Source organism: Sinocyclocheilus rhinocerous, unplaced genomic scaffold, assembly GCF_001515625.1.
Source record: "Sinocyclocheilus rhinocerous isolate Xijiao unplaced genomic scaffold, SAMN03320098_v1.1 scaffold585, whole genome shotgun sequence".
Taxonomy (NCBI): Eukaryota; Metazoa; Chordata; class Actinopteri; order Cypriniformes; family Cyprinidae; genus Sinocyclocheilus; species Sinocyclocheilus rhinocerous.
Genome location: NW_015630024.1, coordinates 89,654 through 107,197, shown reverse-complemented (window position 1 = coordinate 107,197; position 17,544 = coordinate 89,654). Strand labels below are relative to the sequence as shown.

General features: G+C 39.4%; 1 protein-coding gene across 6 annotated transcripts; it reads right to left on the bottom strand.

The window, feature by feature from the left end:
• Positions 1-1,134: 1,134 nt before the first annotated feature.
• LOC107739659 (zinc finger protein 532-like) lies at positions 1,135-15,182 on the bottom strand. Of its 6 annotated transcripts, none has more exons than XM_016551828.1 (10): positions 15,161-15,182; positions 14,512-14,665; positions 7,642-9,931; positions 7,192-7,373; positions 6,025-6,201; positions 4,789-4,951; positions 4,091-4,396; positions 3,824-3,936; positions 3,126-3,267; positions 1,135-1,771 (listed from the first exon to the last, which is right to left on the bottom strand). In XM_016551828.1, the coding sequence occupies exons 3-10, from the start codon at positions 9,904-9,906 to the stop codon at positions 1,253-1,255; spliced, it is 3,867 nt and encodes a 1,288-aa protein (XP_016407314.1). In that variant the 5' UTR covers positions 9,907-9,931; positions 14,512-14,665; positions 15,161-15,182; the 3' UTR covers positions 1,135-1,252. The 6 variants fall into 6 exon arrangements, with proteins under 6 accessions (XP_016407314.1, XP_016407313.1, XP_016407312.1 ...); XM_016551827.1 differs by lacking the exons at positions 14,512-14,665; positions 15,161-15,182 and adding exons at positions 12,594-12,856; positions 12,950-13,165; XM_016551826.1 differs by lacking the exon at positions 15,161-15,182 and having other exon boundaries at positions 14,512-14,886.
• Between the last annotated feature and the right edge of the window lie 2,362 nt (positions 15,183-17,544).

Genomic DNA, 17,544 nt, shown 5'->3' with positions numbered 1-17,544 from the left:
CTTTTTCACACTGAGTCAGTGGAACACCAACCTCGAGAATTTCCATAACATGCTGCTCTAAATAAGAGCTTTCGTTTGGCTTTCGAGCGCCGGAGGCACTTGACCACACTTTAGTATACCAGCACCTATGAATTACTGATTTCAAAAACATGCAACTATGAGTGGAGCGTCCTACTTTGGAGTTCATATGTAAGGAAGAAACTTTGGTTTGAAATAAAACAGGCTAAATTGACATATCTGATTTGTTTCATTTGTACTTTCACATATCTGCAGGGCAAAATGGTTTTGGATTCAAATTACAAATAAAAGCTTTCCAAAGTACCTCAAAATTAAATGTGCATGAATCCAAAATGTGGTTCTTGATAACAGGCCAACGTTGACAGACTGTAGTGTGGTAATAATCCAAAACGCAATCAAACAAACAAGTTATGATTTGGAACAAGCTGCCTGAGAAGAAATGAAGTGAGGAGAATCGTCCGGCTGTGACGACACTTCAAGTTAAAAAGCACACATTGATTCAACACGACCTCTTGGCAGTGGCTGAGATAAATAAAAACCTACTTTCATGTCTTGTTCTTCTGTAGTGCTAAATTATAGTAGTTTTTTTTAAATGGACGACTAATTCACAAAACAGAAATGCACCATAAAAAGCTTTCAGGCTCAATTCAACAACCAAATCTTCAGTCAAACGCCATTTTCGGCTGCTTTAGGAGACGCTATCCTGCTCGTGTTGTAGGTTGCGGACTGATTGTCCCTTTTGAGTGCAAAATGTCTCACTGAGAAGTGTAACGGTGACATTCTGTGCACTTTTTTTTAGCAGCAGTTCAGAAACTGGGACCGAAAGCATCCCACGACTGAGACAGCCATTTGGACAGCATCTGCTCCCACGAGAAAACAACAAGAACCGTCTAAAATAGGAAATAAAAAGAATCTATAAAAAAGGTCTATCCAACACGCATACAAACATCTATCATAAAGTATACAAAATGTGTTCTCATAGATAATTAAATACACATAAATCAGTTTTTAATATATTACACATCTTTAAACACACATTCTGTGTGTGTATAGATTTATACATTTTGTATATATATGTATATATATATATATATGCATACGTATGCACAACATATGAGCATACAAAGAGGCAAGAGTGGAGGAATACGATGTCAAACGCTTCTATACGTACAACATACAAACAAATAATTCTTTGCAAACCAACATCCATCCACTAGGGGGCACTACCTCGCTCTTACTTCTCAGCTGCACTCAGCCGTTTGGACTTAATGAAGGCCATTCCATGTGTCCGCATGTGTGTCTTTAAGGCTCCCTCCGTTTCAAATGTTTTTGAACATACTTTACATTGAGTATCCGGGATACCGTCGTTGGCGTCTGGGTTGGGCGTGTTTTCTTGTTGCTCGTTGTGTCGCCCGAGCCCTTGGGGCTCCTTCAGCTTGTGCACGATGAACAGGTGTCGGGCGAGGGAGTTGTGCGAGGTGTAGCACAGGCCGCATTCACGGCACTGGTAGGACGAGACGTCGGTCTTGTGCTGGGGAATGTGCTCGTGGAAATGCACGATGTCTTCGGTGGTGAAGCTACACACTGTGCATTTATGCGTCTTGAAGACGTTGATCTTTAGCTTCTTCAAAGGCTGTGAGGATGAGCTCTTGGACCGCTGAGTAGAAGTCACCTGTCCTCCGGCCTCCTCCACTTCCTCTTCCCTCTCAGCGTCCTCATCTTCAGAGTGGAGCTTTCGTTTAGGACTGGGGACCTGAAGATACAAAATGGCAATGTTTTATGCAATGCCGAAATGAAAAAAAAAAAAAAAAAAAAAAAACCTGATAATAAATGTAATGTTATGACAGATAACTGATCATGGCTGATATTATATAACATTATAATTGAATATAAAATAAATAATATTTAATATATTGTATTATGTTAGCCAGTCATGTAAAAACATTTTTTTTTTTAATACTGTACATTGCAGATTACAATTACCATTGTTATAAAGTTATTGTTTTTGAATATAAAATTTAAGTGAGCATTAAATGAAGGTAAAGGTAATTAGCATTCAATTAAATATCCAATTTTGTCTTGAAAAAAGACAATAAGGTCGCATACATGTTCACACATTCACAAAAAAACATCAAAAAGAACAAACAAATTTTTAAAAAAAAGACAAAAAAAAAAAAAAAAAAAAAAAAAAAAAAAAAACCTGATAATAAATGTAATGTTATGACAGATAACTGATCATGGCTGATATTATATAACATTATAATTGAATATAAAATAAATAATATTTAATATATTGTATTATGTTAGCCAGTCATGTAAAAACATTTTTTTTTTTAATACTGTACATTGCAGATTACAATTACCATTGTTATAAAGTTATTGTTTTTGAATATAAAATTTAAGTGAGCATTAAATGAAGGTAAAGGTAATTAGCATTCAATTAAATATCCAATTTTGTCTTGAAAAAAGACAATAAGGTCGCATACATGTTCACACATTCACAAGTTTGTGGTCAGTATATGAAATTGATACATTTATTCATGAAGTATGCATTACACTGATAAAAAGTGACAGTAAAGATATATTGTAATCAACATTTGAAGTGGATCAAAAAAGTTAATCAAAGTTGTCCTAAGACCAGAATGCATTTTGGTTTTAGGTTTTAGGACAACTTTGATGAAAGGTTTTGATCCACTTCAAATGTTGACTACTATATAATGTTACAGAAAAATTCAAATAAATGCTATTTTTTAACCTTATGTTTATCAAAGAAGCCTAAAAAATATCTGCATATTCATGTGATCATGTGACACTGCAGTAACGGTGCTGAAAATTCAGCTTTGACGTCACAAAAATACATTTTATTTTAAAATATATTAAATTAGAAAACAATTCTTTTAAATTATAATAATATTCCACAATATCACAGTTTTCTTTCTGTATTTTTTACCAAATAAATGCAACCTTGAGGAGCATAAGATCTCAAAAACATTTTTAAAAAATCTTACAGACTCCAAACTTTTGAATGTTTGTGTACTTCTGTCTAATGCCCTTGCAACATTACCAGACAATACAGACCCAAACGTGCTCGTCCAACTGTTGGTTACCTGCTCTTTGTCTGGGGTGGCTTCTGCACTGCTGGAATCTACCGGAAGCTTGGCCTCTGTGTCTTTGATGCCATGCATCAACTGAATGTGTTTCTCTAGCAGCAGTCTTTTGGTGAAAGTGCGACTGGGTTCTGGGCAGTGTCTGAGGAAACCCATGAGAAATCTGTTTTGACACTCATAACGGTTTCTGATTAGCTTTAGTGTAAAATTAAGTGTCTTAAATGGGTCATGAACTAGCTCTTTTTTATTGTTTTGAACTGTTCTCTCAGGTCCCCTTATAATGTAATCAAGATTTTTACAACAAAAATATAATTTAGAAGCAATAGGCTATTTTCTGTCCTGTTTTTAATGTTTGATTTCTGCGTAGACCTGTGTTGCCTCTCGTTATTTACACTACATGCGTGGAGGCGGTGTTAACCACACTATTACGTCATAAAGTGGCACATTCCACAACTTGTCGTTTTTGCAGATTGGCTTCAATGTAAGCTGTTTTTAGACTAACAAGAAAGTTTTGAGTTCTGAAACATACAGGATGTTTTATAGTACAATGACCTCTTATATGTCAAAAGAATTTTGATTTCTCAGTTCATGGCCCCTTTAAGGTTGAAAATGCAGACGTGAGGAGCCTGGAATTTAATTCACAAGCACAGATGAAGCAAATGGAAATTCTGATGGGTCTAGAAACACATGATACTCACGGACATGAGTAGACTTTCCGTAGGCCCTTGTGTTTGATTCGGTTGTGTCTACATAAACTGTGAGAGGAACTGAAGGACTTTTCACACTGTCGACATGGATGCTTTTTCAGTTGCTGGTGTAGCAGAAAGAAAAGGATTCATTATAGTCATGCCCATCCATCTGCAATAATGTACATGAATTCAGTGTGGTTCATAATGTGTCCTACAGCCCTGGGTCTCACTCATGAGACTCTAGAACCTATTAGAACTAAAACAGCTATATGTTACCTTCCCATGCTCTCTTTTCATGTGAGCGATGAAGACTTCTCTCTGTGTAAACAAGCGGTCGCACTCCCTGCAGGTCCAACCAGGGCAGGAGATGGACAACGGGGCTTTTTTGGGAAGGTCTGTCCCATTACTATTCTTTTTTGTTGGGGATGTTGGCTTCCTCTCTCCTTTCTCGAGGCTGCTGATAGAGACGCCCTCTTTGTTGTTGTTATTCGGGCTCATGGAATTAGTAGGCTTGGAGCTGAGAGGGAGATTGATGCCCAGGTTTGGAGGGCCCTCGATGGTCTTTAAGATGCCGTGCATGGACTTGTAAGAAATAATCATTTTAATATTAATAAAACAGTAAATAATAATAAAAAAATCTAATCGATTAATTGCAATTAATCGCATCCAGAATAAACGTTTTTGTTTATAATAATATATATTTATTAAATATATACATGTATGTAGGCCCTATGTGTATTTATATATAAAAATAAATATATACAACACACACACACATATTATGTAAACACAAACTTTTATTTGGATGCGATTAATCGATTTGACAGCCCTAATATTTATTATTATTTATTGTACAGTAAACAAACATTTTAATGTAAAATTAATTTAAACATAATTTTAATTCATTTAAATGACCTGTCATATGTGATGGCCAATGACAATTAATAAAAATTTTCACTGATTTATTCCCTTACTTTAATATGATCCAGCATTAGCTGCTTTTGGGCGTAGTGCATCGAACAGTCCGGACACTTGAAGACAGACACTTTCTGACTGGATATGTGCTGGTCAAAGTGCGTGTAGAGCAAAGTCTGCTGGGTAAAAACGGTGTCACACATGGAACACTTGTAGATCAGCCTGCAAAACAACACATACCAGTGAAGAGAGTATTTTCTAAAATGCTTCGTTGCTTGTTTTTGCTTGTGTAGGTGTTCATTCCTACTTCTCATTACAAGGTTCAATAGCTCTGGCTGAACAAAACAAACAACATTTTCTTTCTCCCTCTAGAGTAAATCTACTGTTGTGTTGAAGGAATTATGATTGTTGAAAGTGCCACTTGTCAGCTTATTTATGTGTCAAACATCTGCATTGAACGCTCGCATTGTCAATAAGCCAGCTGATCATATTTCCAACATGGTTACAGGTAACACAGGAAGTGCAAACAAACCATCTGGCCTTTTCATTAACAAGTGCTGATGAACACGACAAGCTTTCTGGGGGGTGGTCGGGTTCAAAGAGAGGACACAGTAATTAAAGCCACCGTGCATAATTTCTTTCTGCGCCTGAAAAGGTCAGTGGCGTATGAGTTCTAAAGGAACAGATTTGACACACCTATGGAGTTTCCCTCCATTCTACTACTAAGAATTACTGCAAGCTTGTTTTGTCATTAAGATGGCAGCGTTTAGCACAAAGCATGCGTTTGCACTGTAAGAAAGTAACTGGATAGTGTTTTATTTTAGAAAAAAAACAATCCACAAAGCATAAACAGCAATCAGTAACATCTGCAATAAACATTATTACACAGCTCTATGAAATACTTGATTCTAATTGGTTAATCACTGAAATCTGAGGTGAAATATTCTTGTATAATGACTGCTCTACTGTATAACTAACCATTTTCCCAGAAAAACATAGCTGTGCGAGCTGCATGTAACAGTTTTTCGTCTCACATAATACAATTACTTCAACTCAAATCAATATTTCACGTCTATCTATTTACTCATTTGGTAAGTAATAAATAGAATATAGGATCTGATGACCCAGATGGGGTTTATTTTGGTATAATGAATGGCTATTTATGCATTCTCGCTTACTTAACCATATGGTTTCTCAAAAAAAAAAAAATTGTTTCCACCTTCAAGAACAATAGAAACTGGACATCACACAGACACCATTTTAATAATTCCATTAATTTATAAGTAAAGACTCACTTAGGCTCTCCAATTTTAACTCCTGGATGCTGGGAGTAGGCATGGGAATGTGTACCGGGGGCTGATTTAAAAGCCATGGGGCAGATGGGGCATTTGTAGAAGATTTCACAGTGGGATCCCTGAATGTGTGACTTGAGAGCAGCAACGTCAGCGAAGATGACACTACAGTGAACACAGCTAAAAGACGAAAAAAGAAAGTGTTACACTTGAATATAACCTAAGCCTCTTTTTTTGTTTCCGTAATCGATGCCAGTCACCTTTAATGCGGCATCAATCAGGGGCGAATGGCAGAATAATAACAGTGAATAGCTCCATGATTGCCGTTTTGAAAGCATGACGAGCCCTCATTTCATGTTCCACTCAAAACCAATTAAACACTTAGGCACATGTTCAATGCACGTTTTATGCATAAATAGAAGCTTTTACGTCAACTCAGAAATAAGAACAGGGACTAAGGTCAGTAGAGGTGGATACACTCTTTATAGAATGTCGTGATTCGATACTCTCACAATACTTAGTTCTTGTAAAAGAATACCTAATATATCACACTCCATTTTTTATATCCACAATGCATATTGTCACATTTTTTTATTGAATTGTGATCCGTTATATTGTGGCATGATGCACTGTTACACCCCCTAGTGGTCAGTGAATATAACTACACATTTTTGGTGATCTCTGGGTAAGGTTAAAAACCTCCAGTATTTAAAGGTCCCATATTGTCAAAACTGAAATTTCCTGGCTTTTTTCACGATTACTGAGGTCTAGGGGCTATTTAACTACCATATAAGTTTCAAAACTAGTCAGTCCACAGTAAAATTCACACAGCCTGCTTAAAGTTCTAGCTATTTTTCACGAACCGTTGTGACTTCTGTAAAAAGTTGACGTCTCGTCAATTTGTTGTTTTACACACATGCACACAGACATGATTTCATACACGACATAGTCGTGAGATGCAAGAAACATGGACATATGGCAAGGAATCTGTAGACGCGCCCATAACATTTCTTAAGGACATCAAAACCTCAAATAAAACTCCAGAAAGGTGTACAATACGGGACCTTTAATATAAATAAATAAATATTTAATTTACTTGCAAAAAAGACATTTCTTGAAAGCATGGAGCTTCTTTTTGGCCTTGACAGTTATAAAGAGTAATGTACTAACCGGTAGCCCACTCGGCGTGTGTAGTGCAGGCAATTCTTGGTCACATGAGACTGAAAATGGACAGATCGACAGATAGCTCCACATTCAGGGCAGATATATGGAGACTTGTGCTGATGGATCCGCTGATGGGAAGCAAAGCTACACTGGTTTGGCAGTAGCATTTGGCAAATGGTGCAGGTTTTCTGTTTCAGTTGAAGGAAAAGCAAAAGCAAATTGTTCAAAATATCTTTAATAAAACTTTTAAATATTTCTGTATATGAAAGAGGAAGCCAGTGTTGTACTTGAGACTGGGCTCTGATTTGACCCTCTTCTGGTCTTGGTCTTTACTTGAACTCAACTTGCTCAAGTCTCGGCCTGGACTTGGTTTCAAATAAACTGGTCTCGACTACAACGCTGGAAGAAGCTGATGACCATTTCAACTTTTACATCACAATTAATTCATGCACCCACCTGTCCACCGGATTCGGGAGCCTGCTGGTAGTGCATTGCAAGAGATGACTCTTCCTGAAATGTCTCATTACATTCCAAGCACTTCAGACTCGATCTGCAGACCTTGGAGACATCCTTATCTAGAGGCATGGCAGCCACAACAGGAGCCGAAGAGGGTGCAGCGATAACTGTGGTTGGGTTTCCTTTCCCTGGACTCCCCACTACGGAGGATCCAATGTTAGCTGAAGAGGTGGGAGCGCTGGAGGTTACTGACGGCGCAAGGATCATCTGGTCAGCGGGAATTGGCTTTAAGATGAGATGAGAACACTGCATGACAACCCCTTTGTCTTTGTGGCCCCTAGCATGTGATAGAAGGTTGCACTTGTTGTAGAAGACTAGGTTTTTGGCGCAGTGGTTGCAAGTGACCTCAATGCGGACACTTCTACGGTCATAATGCTGAGTGAGGCTTTTTTCCAGGGCAAAGGAATCACCACATTCCAAGCATTTGTACCCACGGGATGGCAAAGATATACAGGCAGAAATTGGAGGGCTGAGATTGGGTACATAAACTGGCACAGGGTTAATGCTACTCAAAACTTTATTGAAGGCTTCTACCACTGAGCTCTGAGAGCTGGTTAGGACCTGGACCCGAGACACTTTCTTCTGTTGTTGTTGGGCCAACATAGCTTGCTTGATGGGTTGTTGGGGCTTGGTCAGGACCTGGTGGAGCTCGGCCACTGATGCATTCTGAGGCAAGAGATTTAACTTGGTTAGGTGGACAGTCTTTGGCACAAGTTTGGTATTTGTTAGGCTGGAAGCAGGCACCATGACAGTTTGTTGCTGAATGGCATTAGCAGCTTTAAGGATGGCACTGCTGGCACTCTGAACAGATGCCGCTGGTATGACAGTGGCCTTTACAGTCATATTGTTGGCAAGTTTCAGGTTAATCACTTGGGAGCCTGCCGTCTTAATGGCTGAGACAGGTAGGAAGGCAGTGGCCACGGGCTTGATGGTCATTTGTTTAGTTACCTCAATGGCAGAGCCTCCAGAAGTTGCTACTATTGTGGTCGGCAAAGTTCTCGTGGGAGATGAGAAAACAGAAGGCGAGGTTGAAGAGGACAGCAAAGAAGAGACGACATTGGGTGATGAATCGATACCTTTCTTCAAGACTTCAGGATCAAACTCGGGCAGGACTCTGGTAACTGTCCTCTTGATCTGCCCTGAAGATGTCTTGATTGTTTTGATGCGGACTTTGGGAATGACTGGTATTGATCCTGCTGGAGATGCAGGAGACTCTTTGCTGCTGCTTTCACTGGTAACACTGCAAGGACTCTCAGGTTGTTTTGAGAGCACCTTCTTGCCAAGCTCCAGAGCTGACTCCCGCTCTGGTGATTTATCCATAACCTTTGGGATCTCTTTAGCCTCTCTGGGTGAATCTCGAGGTGTGGCTAGGGATTCTGGAGACATTGCTTCTGTGCTAGCTTTCTTTGCACTAAGTGCTGCAATTGCAGCAATGCAGGATGAGAGCTTTGCAGATGATTTGGCCTTGGCTTGGGAGAGGTTGGTCACATTCAACTCAACGACCTGCTCTCCAAGCTCTTTTGCTTCTTGGCATCTTTCTTTGGAGTGTTCCTCAGTTTTTCTTGGTTTTTGAGATTCATATAGGTTTGAGTGTCCCACTGTGCCATTTACGCTACTATTCTCAACTTTCAAATGATTGTAATTGCCATTTGTTCTTGGCCTAGTTGGACCATCTAGTTTGGTGTGTTGAGGACGAGGCTCTTCCGTCTTTGCACTCAGACTGCTTAGAGGGTTTGGTCTAAACTGTAAATTACCTTGTTTGTCGGCAGGGTCATCTACTTCAATTTTGTCATCATCATCAAATTCTTCGGCACTAGAGATGGGACTGAACTGGTTAAATGTGGAGATATTTCCTGCCATCCCATGGATTTCGCCTTTTTGAAGCTTGTCGCTTTCTTTGCTGTATCTGTTGTTGGGTGACACAGGCAAGAAACCATTGTGCAGGCCATTTCCAACAGTGGGATGAACATCCTTCTCTGAGAGATGTTCAGTGGCATCAAAATTCCGGACGTTCTTAACAATAACACTAACCCCAACATCTGGACAAGAGGAGACATGGGAGTCCTCTTCATGGTGGGCATCGTGTTTGAGTTGTCCCTCATGATCATCATGGCCGGACTCAATGGCAGCCTTGGGATCAACCATATCAGGAATGTCAAAGGCCGCAAGCAGATCATCAAAGTCTGGGGTTTTCATGTCGCCCATGGTCTTATGAGAATGAGCTAAACACCTTTGAGAAACAAGGGAAAGACATTCCATTACAATTAAAGAAGGAAAAAAACTGCCTGATTAGACTGTAGTGAAAGGACAGCAGCAAGAAGCACTTAAAGCCTATACAAAATTATTAAATTCACGACAAGAAAGATAATATGGACAATAGAAATGTCACAATATATAAAATATGTAAAACCAGTGCTTAATGTCTTTAAGGCATTACAACTTTTCAAAACTTTTCATCACCAAAATGCAGAAACTGCAACTTTTTTTTACTATCATCATTTAAAAAAAATTCTGTCAAACAGGCAGCATTTTTTATGAAGGTGGCAGAACACTTAAAATGCACCTGGTATAATCTGAATACTCTCTTTTTCATCCTCACGGATCTCCCACAAGCCTCTGTGCTTTTATCTTCTCATTAAATAAGATCATAATTCACTTTGCATAACATCCAAAAAAAGTACCATAAAAATACCTCTCACTGGAGACACAAATTTAGTCAGTTAAATGCATGTGAATTGTTTGGACATGGCATACTGTAAACAGTCTATCAATAAATAAATCTGTATATAAAAGGCTCTGAAAATGGTAGGAATGGCCCGAAAACAACATGTAGAACACAATCTAAACATTAAAAAGGAGAGAAACAGAAAACTGTATCTTTGCAACCAAATATGATGTACAGCGCTATGGAAACATCCTTTTTTTCCCCAAAGAAAGTCAAAATGCTGAATTGATTAATCTTGGGTATGTTTTGCCCTTTTTTGTTAATAAAAAGTTAATAAATTAATTAATCTTTCAGGGTTGTCCAATCCTGCTCCTGGAGGGCCACTGTCCTGCAGAGTTTAGCTCAAACACCAATAAAACACACCTTAACCAGCAAATCAAGGTCTTACTAGGCATACTAGAAAGATTGAGGCAGGTGTGTTGAGGCAAGTTGGAGCGAAAGTCTGCAGGACAGTGGCCCTCCAGGACCGAGTTTGGACACCCCTGATTTAAATACAAGAAATTAATAAAGGATTAATATATATAAAAATAAAATAAATATTGAATATATAAAATTAAAAAGTAATAATAAGACCACATTGTGTGAAAAATAATACATTTTGTAAAACAATAATGATTTCCCCCCTGAATAATTTATTTTTGTATTTATTTGTACAGATTTGTTCCTCAGAGTTGATCCTAAAATATTAATACTAACTAAAAACACAATCACATATGAACATCACTATTTTGGCATATTTAAAGTGATAAGAGAAAAAAAAAAATCACAAATAAAATAAAGCTGTGTTGTGCTAGTAAGGTTACCCCCCCCCCATTACTCCTGCTACTGCTGCATTTATTGAAATGGAAGAGAGCACTGCAGCTCTGCCTCCATTACAGCTAATAACATCTGCACGCACAGGGTGCGCAGGGCCAAGACGGCCTTCCCCGCACACAATGGAGCCAATGTGGTAAGGCATGTAAGCAGAGAAGGAGCAGCAAACAAAAGAGGATTTTAATGAAAGACATTAAGCAGTTGAAGCCAGTATGGGGCCTAAACACATTTACAGCCAAACAGCCTGATTTCAAATGAGAGTGTCGCTCACAGGAAAACAACTGTGATTTTTGGGTTTCTATCCGAGGCCTTTAAAATCAGGCCAGTGTACGACGCAGTAGCCCAACTATCAGAACAATACAAAATATCACACATAATAAAAGAGAACACACACATGCAAACATATAGAAGTGGAAACATGCAAATGAGCCACTCCTCACCCTCGGTGTTCCGACAACTAGAGCAAACAATCTTGCTTTCCATCCCTTCTTCCTTCCTTCCTCTCACCACCTCCACAACAAAACACCACCACCACCCTCCTCCTCCTTTCTCCCTGACAGCAGAGGAAAAAAAATCCACTTTTTGCACTAGGCAGGGCCCTTCAAGAAATGATCCACCAGGAGGAAAGGCACGCCAGAGACCATTCTGGATGGTGACCACCATGAATAACAGCACACAGTGACCCACGGTCACCATATCTGCTCAGTTCTCATGGCTGCCTCCCGGCCCTGACGTGCATAACCATCTGGAGGCGCGCAAAGACCGTCTCTCTAACGTCTCTGCTCTGAGCTGCATCACTCCTGAAGACCCCTTTGCCATTTTGGCTGCCATGAAGCCGTCGGCTATCTGCCTGTAGCACAGTGACTGTATTGTTTCCGAGCCTCCTCGTCTGCCTCAAACCGGTTTCAGCCGGTTCCGGTCACCCTGCATAATGTGTGTGCTGCAGTGCAGCCACACTGGAGACACAGAAGCTGGCAGTTTCTTCATCAAATCTTCGATATTCCTGCAAAATATTCCTGCTTTGAGTGTGTGTTAATATTATCGAAGAGGTTTGTGTTCAGAATGCGTGTGCAGTTGATGTTGCCGAGCCGAATCAAAAACTAGGCCTGAAAAACACAGACTGTGCACGACGTTTATGAAAAATACATGCACACCAGAGGCTGGTTTATATGGATGGACTGATGGATGGATGAATGAGAGAAGAAAAAATGAAAAGCCAAAAAGCAGATGCACATTCCAGAGGAAAACCACAAGCACTGTGTAAACCAAAACCACAAGATGAGCACCGTTTCCTGACAGAAGAAAACAAGACACAGAGATAGTAAGGAGAATTTAAACAGGCTCGGTACCTGACCTCTTTTTGATTGTGCCTCTCGGTTTTACCCCATTCTGCAGCACTGGACTGCTTCTACTTCCTTCTCTGCCTCCCCTCTCCCCCTCTCTCTCTCTCCCTCACTCTCACACTCTCCATGGTCCCTGTTCCTCTCTTCTAGCCAGTGTCCCTGCTTCCTCCTCTCGCCTTTCCCCCCGAAAACCGGTGAGAAACACGGCTCTTTCTCAATTAAAATCAGCTGCTCGTCCCCTAATCCTCCAGCCCTGAGCAACCGTGTCCGGTCTCTGCCAAACAAGAGAGAAAACAAAGGCCGTGACACGTAGAAAAACACACACGCAGAGACACACAAACAGGGAAAAAGCAGGCTCTCGCCCTACCCCGCTTCGCCTCGGCCCTACTACCGGGAATCTTCGTGGAAAGGCTTATGCAAGACGTCAGTCCAGCCAGGCCCCATTCTGTATGAGTGTGATTTTTTCCCCCCTTCACTATGAGCCTGCTGGTTCCCGTTCTATAGGTCACTCTTTCCTCTGCAGATGCACACGGCAGCGCATGGGAGGAAGGGGGCAGTGTTCCGACAAGCAGCCCTGGCCTTTTGTCTTTGCCTGCACTGGTCGGGGGGAGGGGGACGTGGGGATGAGACTCTGGCTCAAGACTGCAACCAGCTGCTGCAGCCAAAGAAGACAAACAGATTCGAGGAGAGAGTGTGAGGAACAGGCAGAAAGGAGAGGTGGAGAAAAAAATGAGGGAATATGAGATGGGACTGGAAGGAGGGGTGTAAGGGAAGAAGGGAATCTTCTGGAATGACGTTTGCAGAGAGACTGCGAGCAGGAAGAACAAAGGCCCATGATGGCGTTAGCTAGCTTGCAATCAAATCATGTATGTGTGTTGTTTTTTCATCCAGGTGCATAGAGAAACATTCAATCCAATAGGGTCAGGCATATTTGTGGCATTTTTACGGTAAAAACCTTACAGAAGCTTTAGTGACATGATTTACAATGCAGTGATGGTGTTGTTCTCTTAAATGATGGCACCATTTGCTACGCTGCTAATATAAAAATAAGCACCAGATGTTCTTGTTTCTGTCATTTAGCCTTTGCTAAGCAAACAAACTACTCTGAGACACCCTAACAATGCAGAAAAATGCTAAAGTCAAGACCAATCAAATGCTATTTCCAACACTAGCCAAACTAGTCCATGAACTTATTGTTCTTTTCTAATCTGATGTGAAATTGAATATTCAGTGAGATTTTTTTAGTATGCAGCATAAACTGAATGCCACTTTACACAAACATAATGCCTAAATAGTTGTTTGGCTGTTTGTTAACATCATCCAATTGCATTGCACGGCCTACATGATGTCATCAGCTGTAAAGTTGTTTCACAAGATGAGCTAAGTTACAGCATTTTGATTAAATATTTTATTAAATAAATTATTTTTTTTAGAAATATAAACACATTTATAAATATAAAATATAATTATATTTTGTCAAATAATCTTTAGCGGTAGAAACAACACATGCAATAAGAAAGTAAACGGGGTCGATTTTGATTTCATGTTGATTTAAAAAAAAAAAGAGAGAAAGTTATATTCCTACTATAATGCATTATATAAAGTAAAGGAGGTTGTTCAATGTGGCCTACATGAGGCTTCTTTAGCCCTGAACCCTGAATCATTTGCACTGAGCGGTTCACTTCTGATGACTTCTGCAATGAGAAGAACATGAATGCATGTAGCTATTGCACAACAAACCAACAGACTCAAAGTACAGCGAACAAAATCCCCCATTCAAACCAGAAAACCATGACGGAAGCAATGCTACGGCCAATAAATGCATGCATGCTCTCCACTACACCCCATTATCAGCAACCCTCCTGGCCTACCACAATGACAGCTATCGGAAGGGCCCATTCAAAAAGCAAAGAACAGATGCTGACCTACCTGTGGGTTATTGTAAGAAAGGGCTGTCTCAATTAAAAGCTTGCATATGAGGGCTCTTCTTCTCAGCAGGGCAGCAAAGGCAAATATCAAAGGCAAGAAGGCCAGCCATGATTCTTGCTGCTGCACCACCAAATTCAGCTATGCACAGCACAACCTAGAATGAAAGACATCATCAGTATGCATGAAAGAGGGACTCAGGAATACATTGCAGTGCTGTCAAAAAGCATAGCAAAACGTTGCTCAAGGGTGCAAGCAGCCCTCATGACAGAACAGCTCTAAAATGATCGAGAATACATGGCTTTCCCCCTGCCGAATACAGCAGTAAGACACGGAGAGACTGCTGCCCACCCCCCGAGATGTAAGCGCAGTCACATGACTGCCTGTGTCCTATTGATTCCTCATATCGTTCCATAATACTGTCAGCTGCAACATTATTGCTACATTCGAGTTACAAAACGTTCCATGACGCCACCACGGAGTTCTCGCAAAGCGCGGAGTATTTATTCGCTCTTATTAACGGATTAATGAGGGTTTTAAAAATAGCTTTTTCCCCCCCATTTTGGAAATGTTCTTTCAAAGGTTGCCTATACATTTCTAAAAGGTTTCGGTATGAAACGAACATTTGCGTTATATAATCAATATTTCGTACTTCGTGCGTTGAGATTTTTTTGTGTAACTGTGACTGACAATCCCACAAACCCTTGCGATTATCATACGGCACGATTCGGTTCTTTTGAACAGTTCATTTCCAAAAATGATTCAGTGAAATTTGAATAATATTTGACCCACTCTAAATACCGTGTGGTCACAAAATGATGTTTATTACGTTTTTATAACGTTTTATTTCATGTGCCCTGATGCATTTTGCCTCAGCCATAATTCTACGTTTCAAAAAGACAGTTAGAACCGAAATAGTCACAGAAGGAAACACTTAAATTCTAAATTCTCTTGGCAGAAAAAAGTTTTTGCACATTTTAATAGAACGTTAAAACCAACTCTGTTTTGTATGCGTGTATCAAGCTGTGATAAGCAGTTATTTTTTATTTTTTAGCATTAAATAAAACAATTTCAATATGACTGAGTAATACAACAATACATAAAATTCCTTCCAAATAATCCGGATCAGATCACTGCGAATCGGACATGTCCGAAAGTTTTGTTCTCGGTTCTTTTGGACCACTGGTTCATGAACCATTCGTTTAGTCCGATCCGTGAATCGGTTCAACTGATTCATTGAAAAGATCCGACTCATAAGAACGATTCATTCACCGCACTTGGAAAATAAAATCTTCGGTTGATATATGATTTGAGATCAAACTTCATTGATCTCTTTCTCAAAACAAGTCCGTGCAATGAATTTACGTTCTTACGTATTACAATAACGTTATTATGGCGAAATAATGGAATGTAATAATGGAACACAATTGGAAAGTTTGTGGATTGTTGGTTTTGAGCCACACTTACCCATGAATCACCGCGGTGATGCCTATTCGCTTCTTATAATCTTCAAGGTCGGAATTAATAATTAAACATGCTCCTGTTAAATCAGATTTTTATTATAATATTCAGCTGTTTACATGTTTCTTAACATCATGCGTTTGGTGTGCGAGTGGCAGCAGCCACCCAGTTCAGCTCCTCATAGGACCAAACCTGATTCCCAGAAGTCGTTGCTGCACACATCAGCATTGTGCTAGTAGAGGGAGTCTATGGTAACCTAAACAATCTAAACACATTATTAATATGTCTATAAATAATTGTGAATACCACGTTTTTGAACACAATCATGCAGAAACATTTGCAGGAAAAAAAAGTGGGAAAAATTATGAATATTACATTAGTCAAAATATAACCCTAACAGACAAGCAGTAGTCTAAATCTGCGTCTACGCGTTTGACAGAATGAAGGGAAACGTGACCTGGATGTCTTTAAGGGAAGAGTTGTGTTGACATCTTTTCATTTCTGACCTTTTCATCTTTAATATGATCTGAAAAAAGTAGGCCTACTCAGTTTGCTTACTGGGCCTGAGGCAATACTCTTTAAGTAATAACTTAATTAATAATTGCAATTTTAATTGTCATTCTGAACAATTGTCCAGCCTATACAGAACGCGGCAATTTATGCATTACTTTTTTACATGATGAAATTATTATAATTTATTCATAATATAAACTGTGACTGGGCTTTTATTATTATATGTTAAAGTGACATACTTAAGTTTTTGTCCTTGTATTTTGTACGTCCTCAGGTCAACCGAGGTGTTTGTGCAACATGGTAACCTTCAAATGAAACCAAATAGTTCCATCTAGTGGTGAAAGTCATGCTATGTTTATTAGCAGGAATTGTATTTTAATCTAGCTGCATGCGATTAAACATCCTGCAGTTATGTCCATTTTTGAAAAAGTTTTTAGACAAATTGTGACGCTTTGCTTTCTCATTTATTGGTCTTGCCAAAATGTCAGTTCATTAAACAACAACAACAACAACAACATTTTAAAGCAACATATATAGGCTACTTTGCTTTGCAAGGCTTTCAAATAATTAACTCTACTCATTGCTATAAATTAATTTCTCTTTTGACGTTCACACTTAATTTCATTAGAACTTAAGCCTTAATCGGTGATGGTGACATAAACAGCAGCATGAGAAAGTCACCTCACCTGCCCTGCTTTGTGTTGCTTACAAAACCGACAGTGCCTTCAAGGTCTTGTCTTTTCGGCTTTGATATCTGGGTCACATTATCCTGAAATATTATATCTTTAAATTGGATTATCCCAATAAGATATCTCATGTATAATCATACAGAAATTCACACAAAACCTCACATATCGCTTCATCTGCATGTACGCATTGTTCACTTGTTGGTTTTTCCATCCAAGTAAAACCACAAGCATCAAAGCCCATCTGTTCTTTCCGATTTACAGAACAGTACAAGCTTTTCGGAGGTTACCAGGGATATTGTTTTCCTTTGTTTACCATGTAATTAAAACTATTTAAATTTTATTGAGGCTTTTTTTATTTTTCATGGCATGACAT

Coding starts and splice junctions, on each gene's coding strand:
- LOC107739659 (XM_016551828.1), bottom strand. CDS start 9,906: ATGGGCGACATGAAAACCCCAGACTTTGATGATCTGCTTGCGGCCTTT. Junction 4,397..4,788: donor TAATGCTGGATCATATTAAA/GTAAGGGAATAA, acceptor ATTTCTTACAAG/TCCATGCACGGCATCTTAAA. Junction 3,268..3,823: donor CGGAAAGTCTACTCATGTCC/GTGAGTATCATG, acceptor GGGTTTCCTCAG/ACACTGCCCAGAACCCAGTC.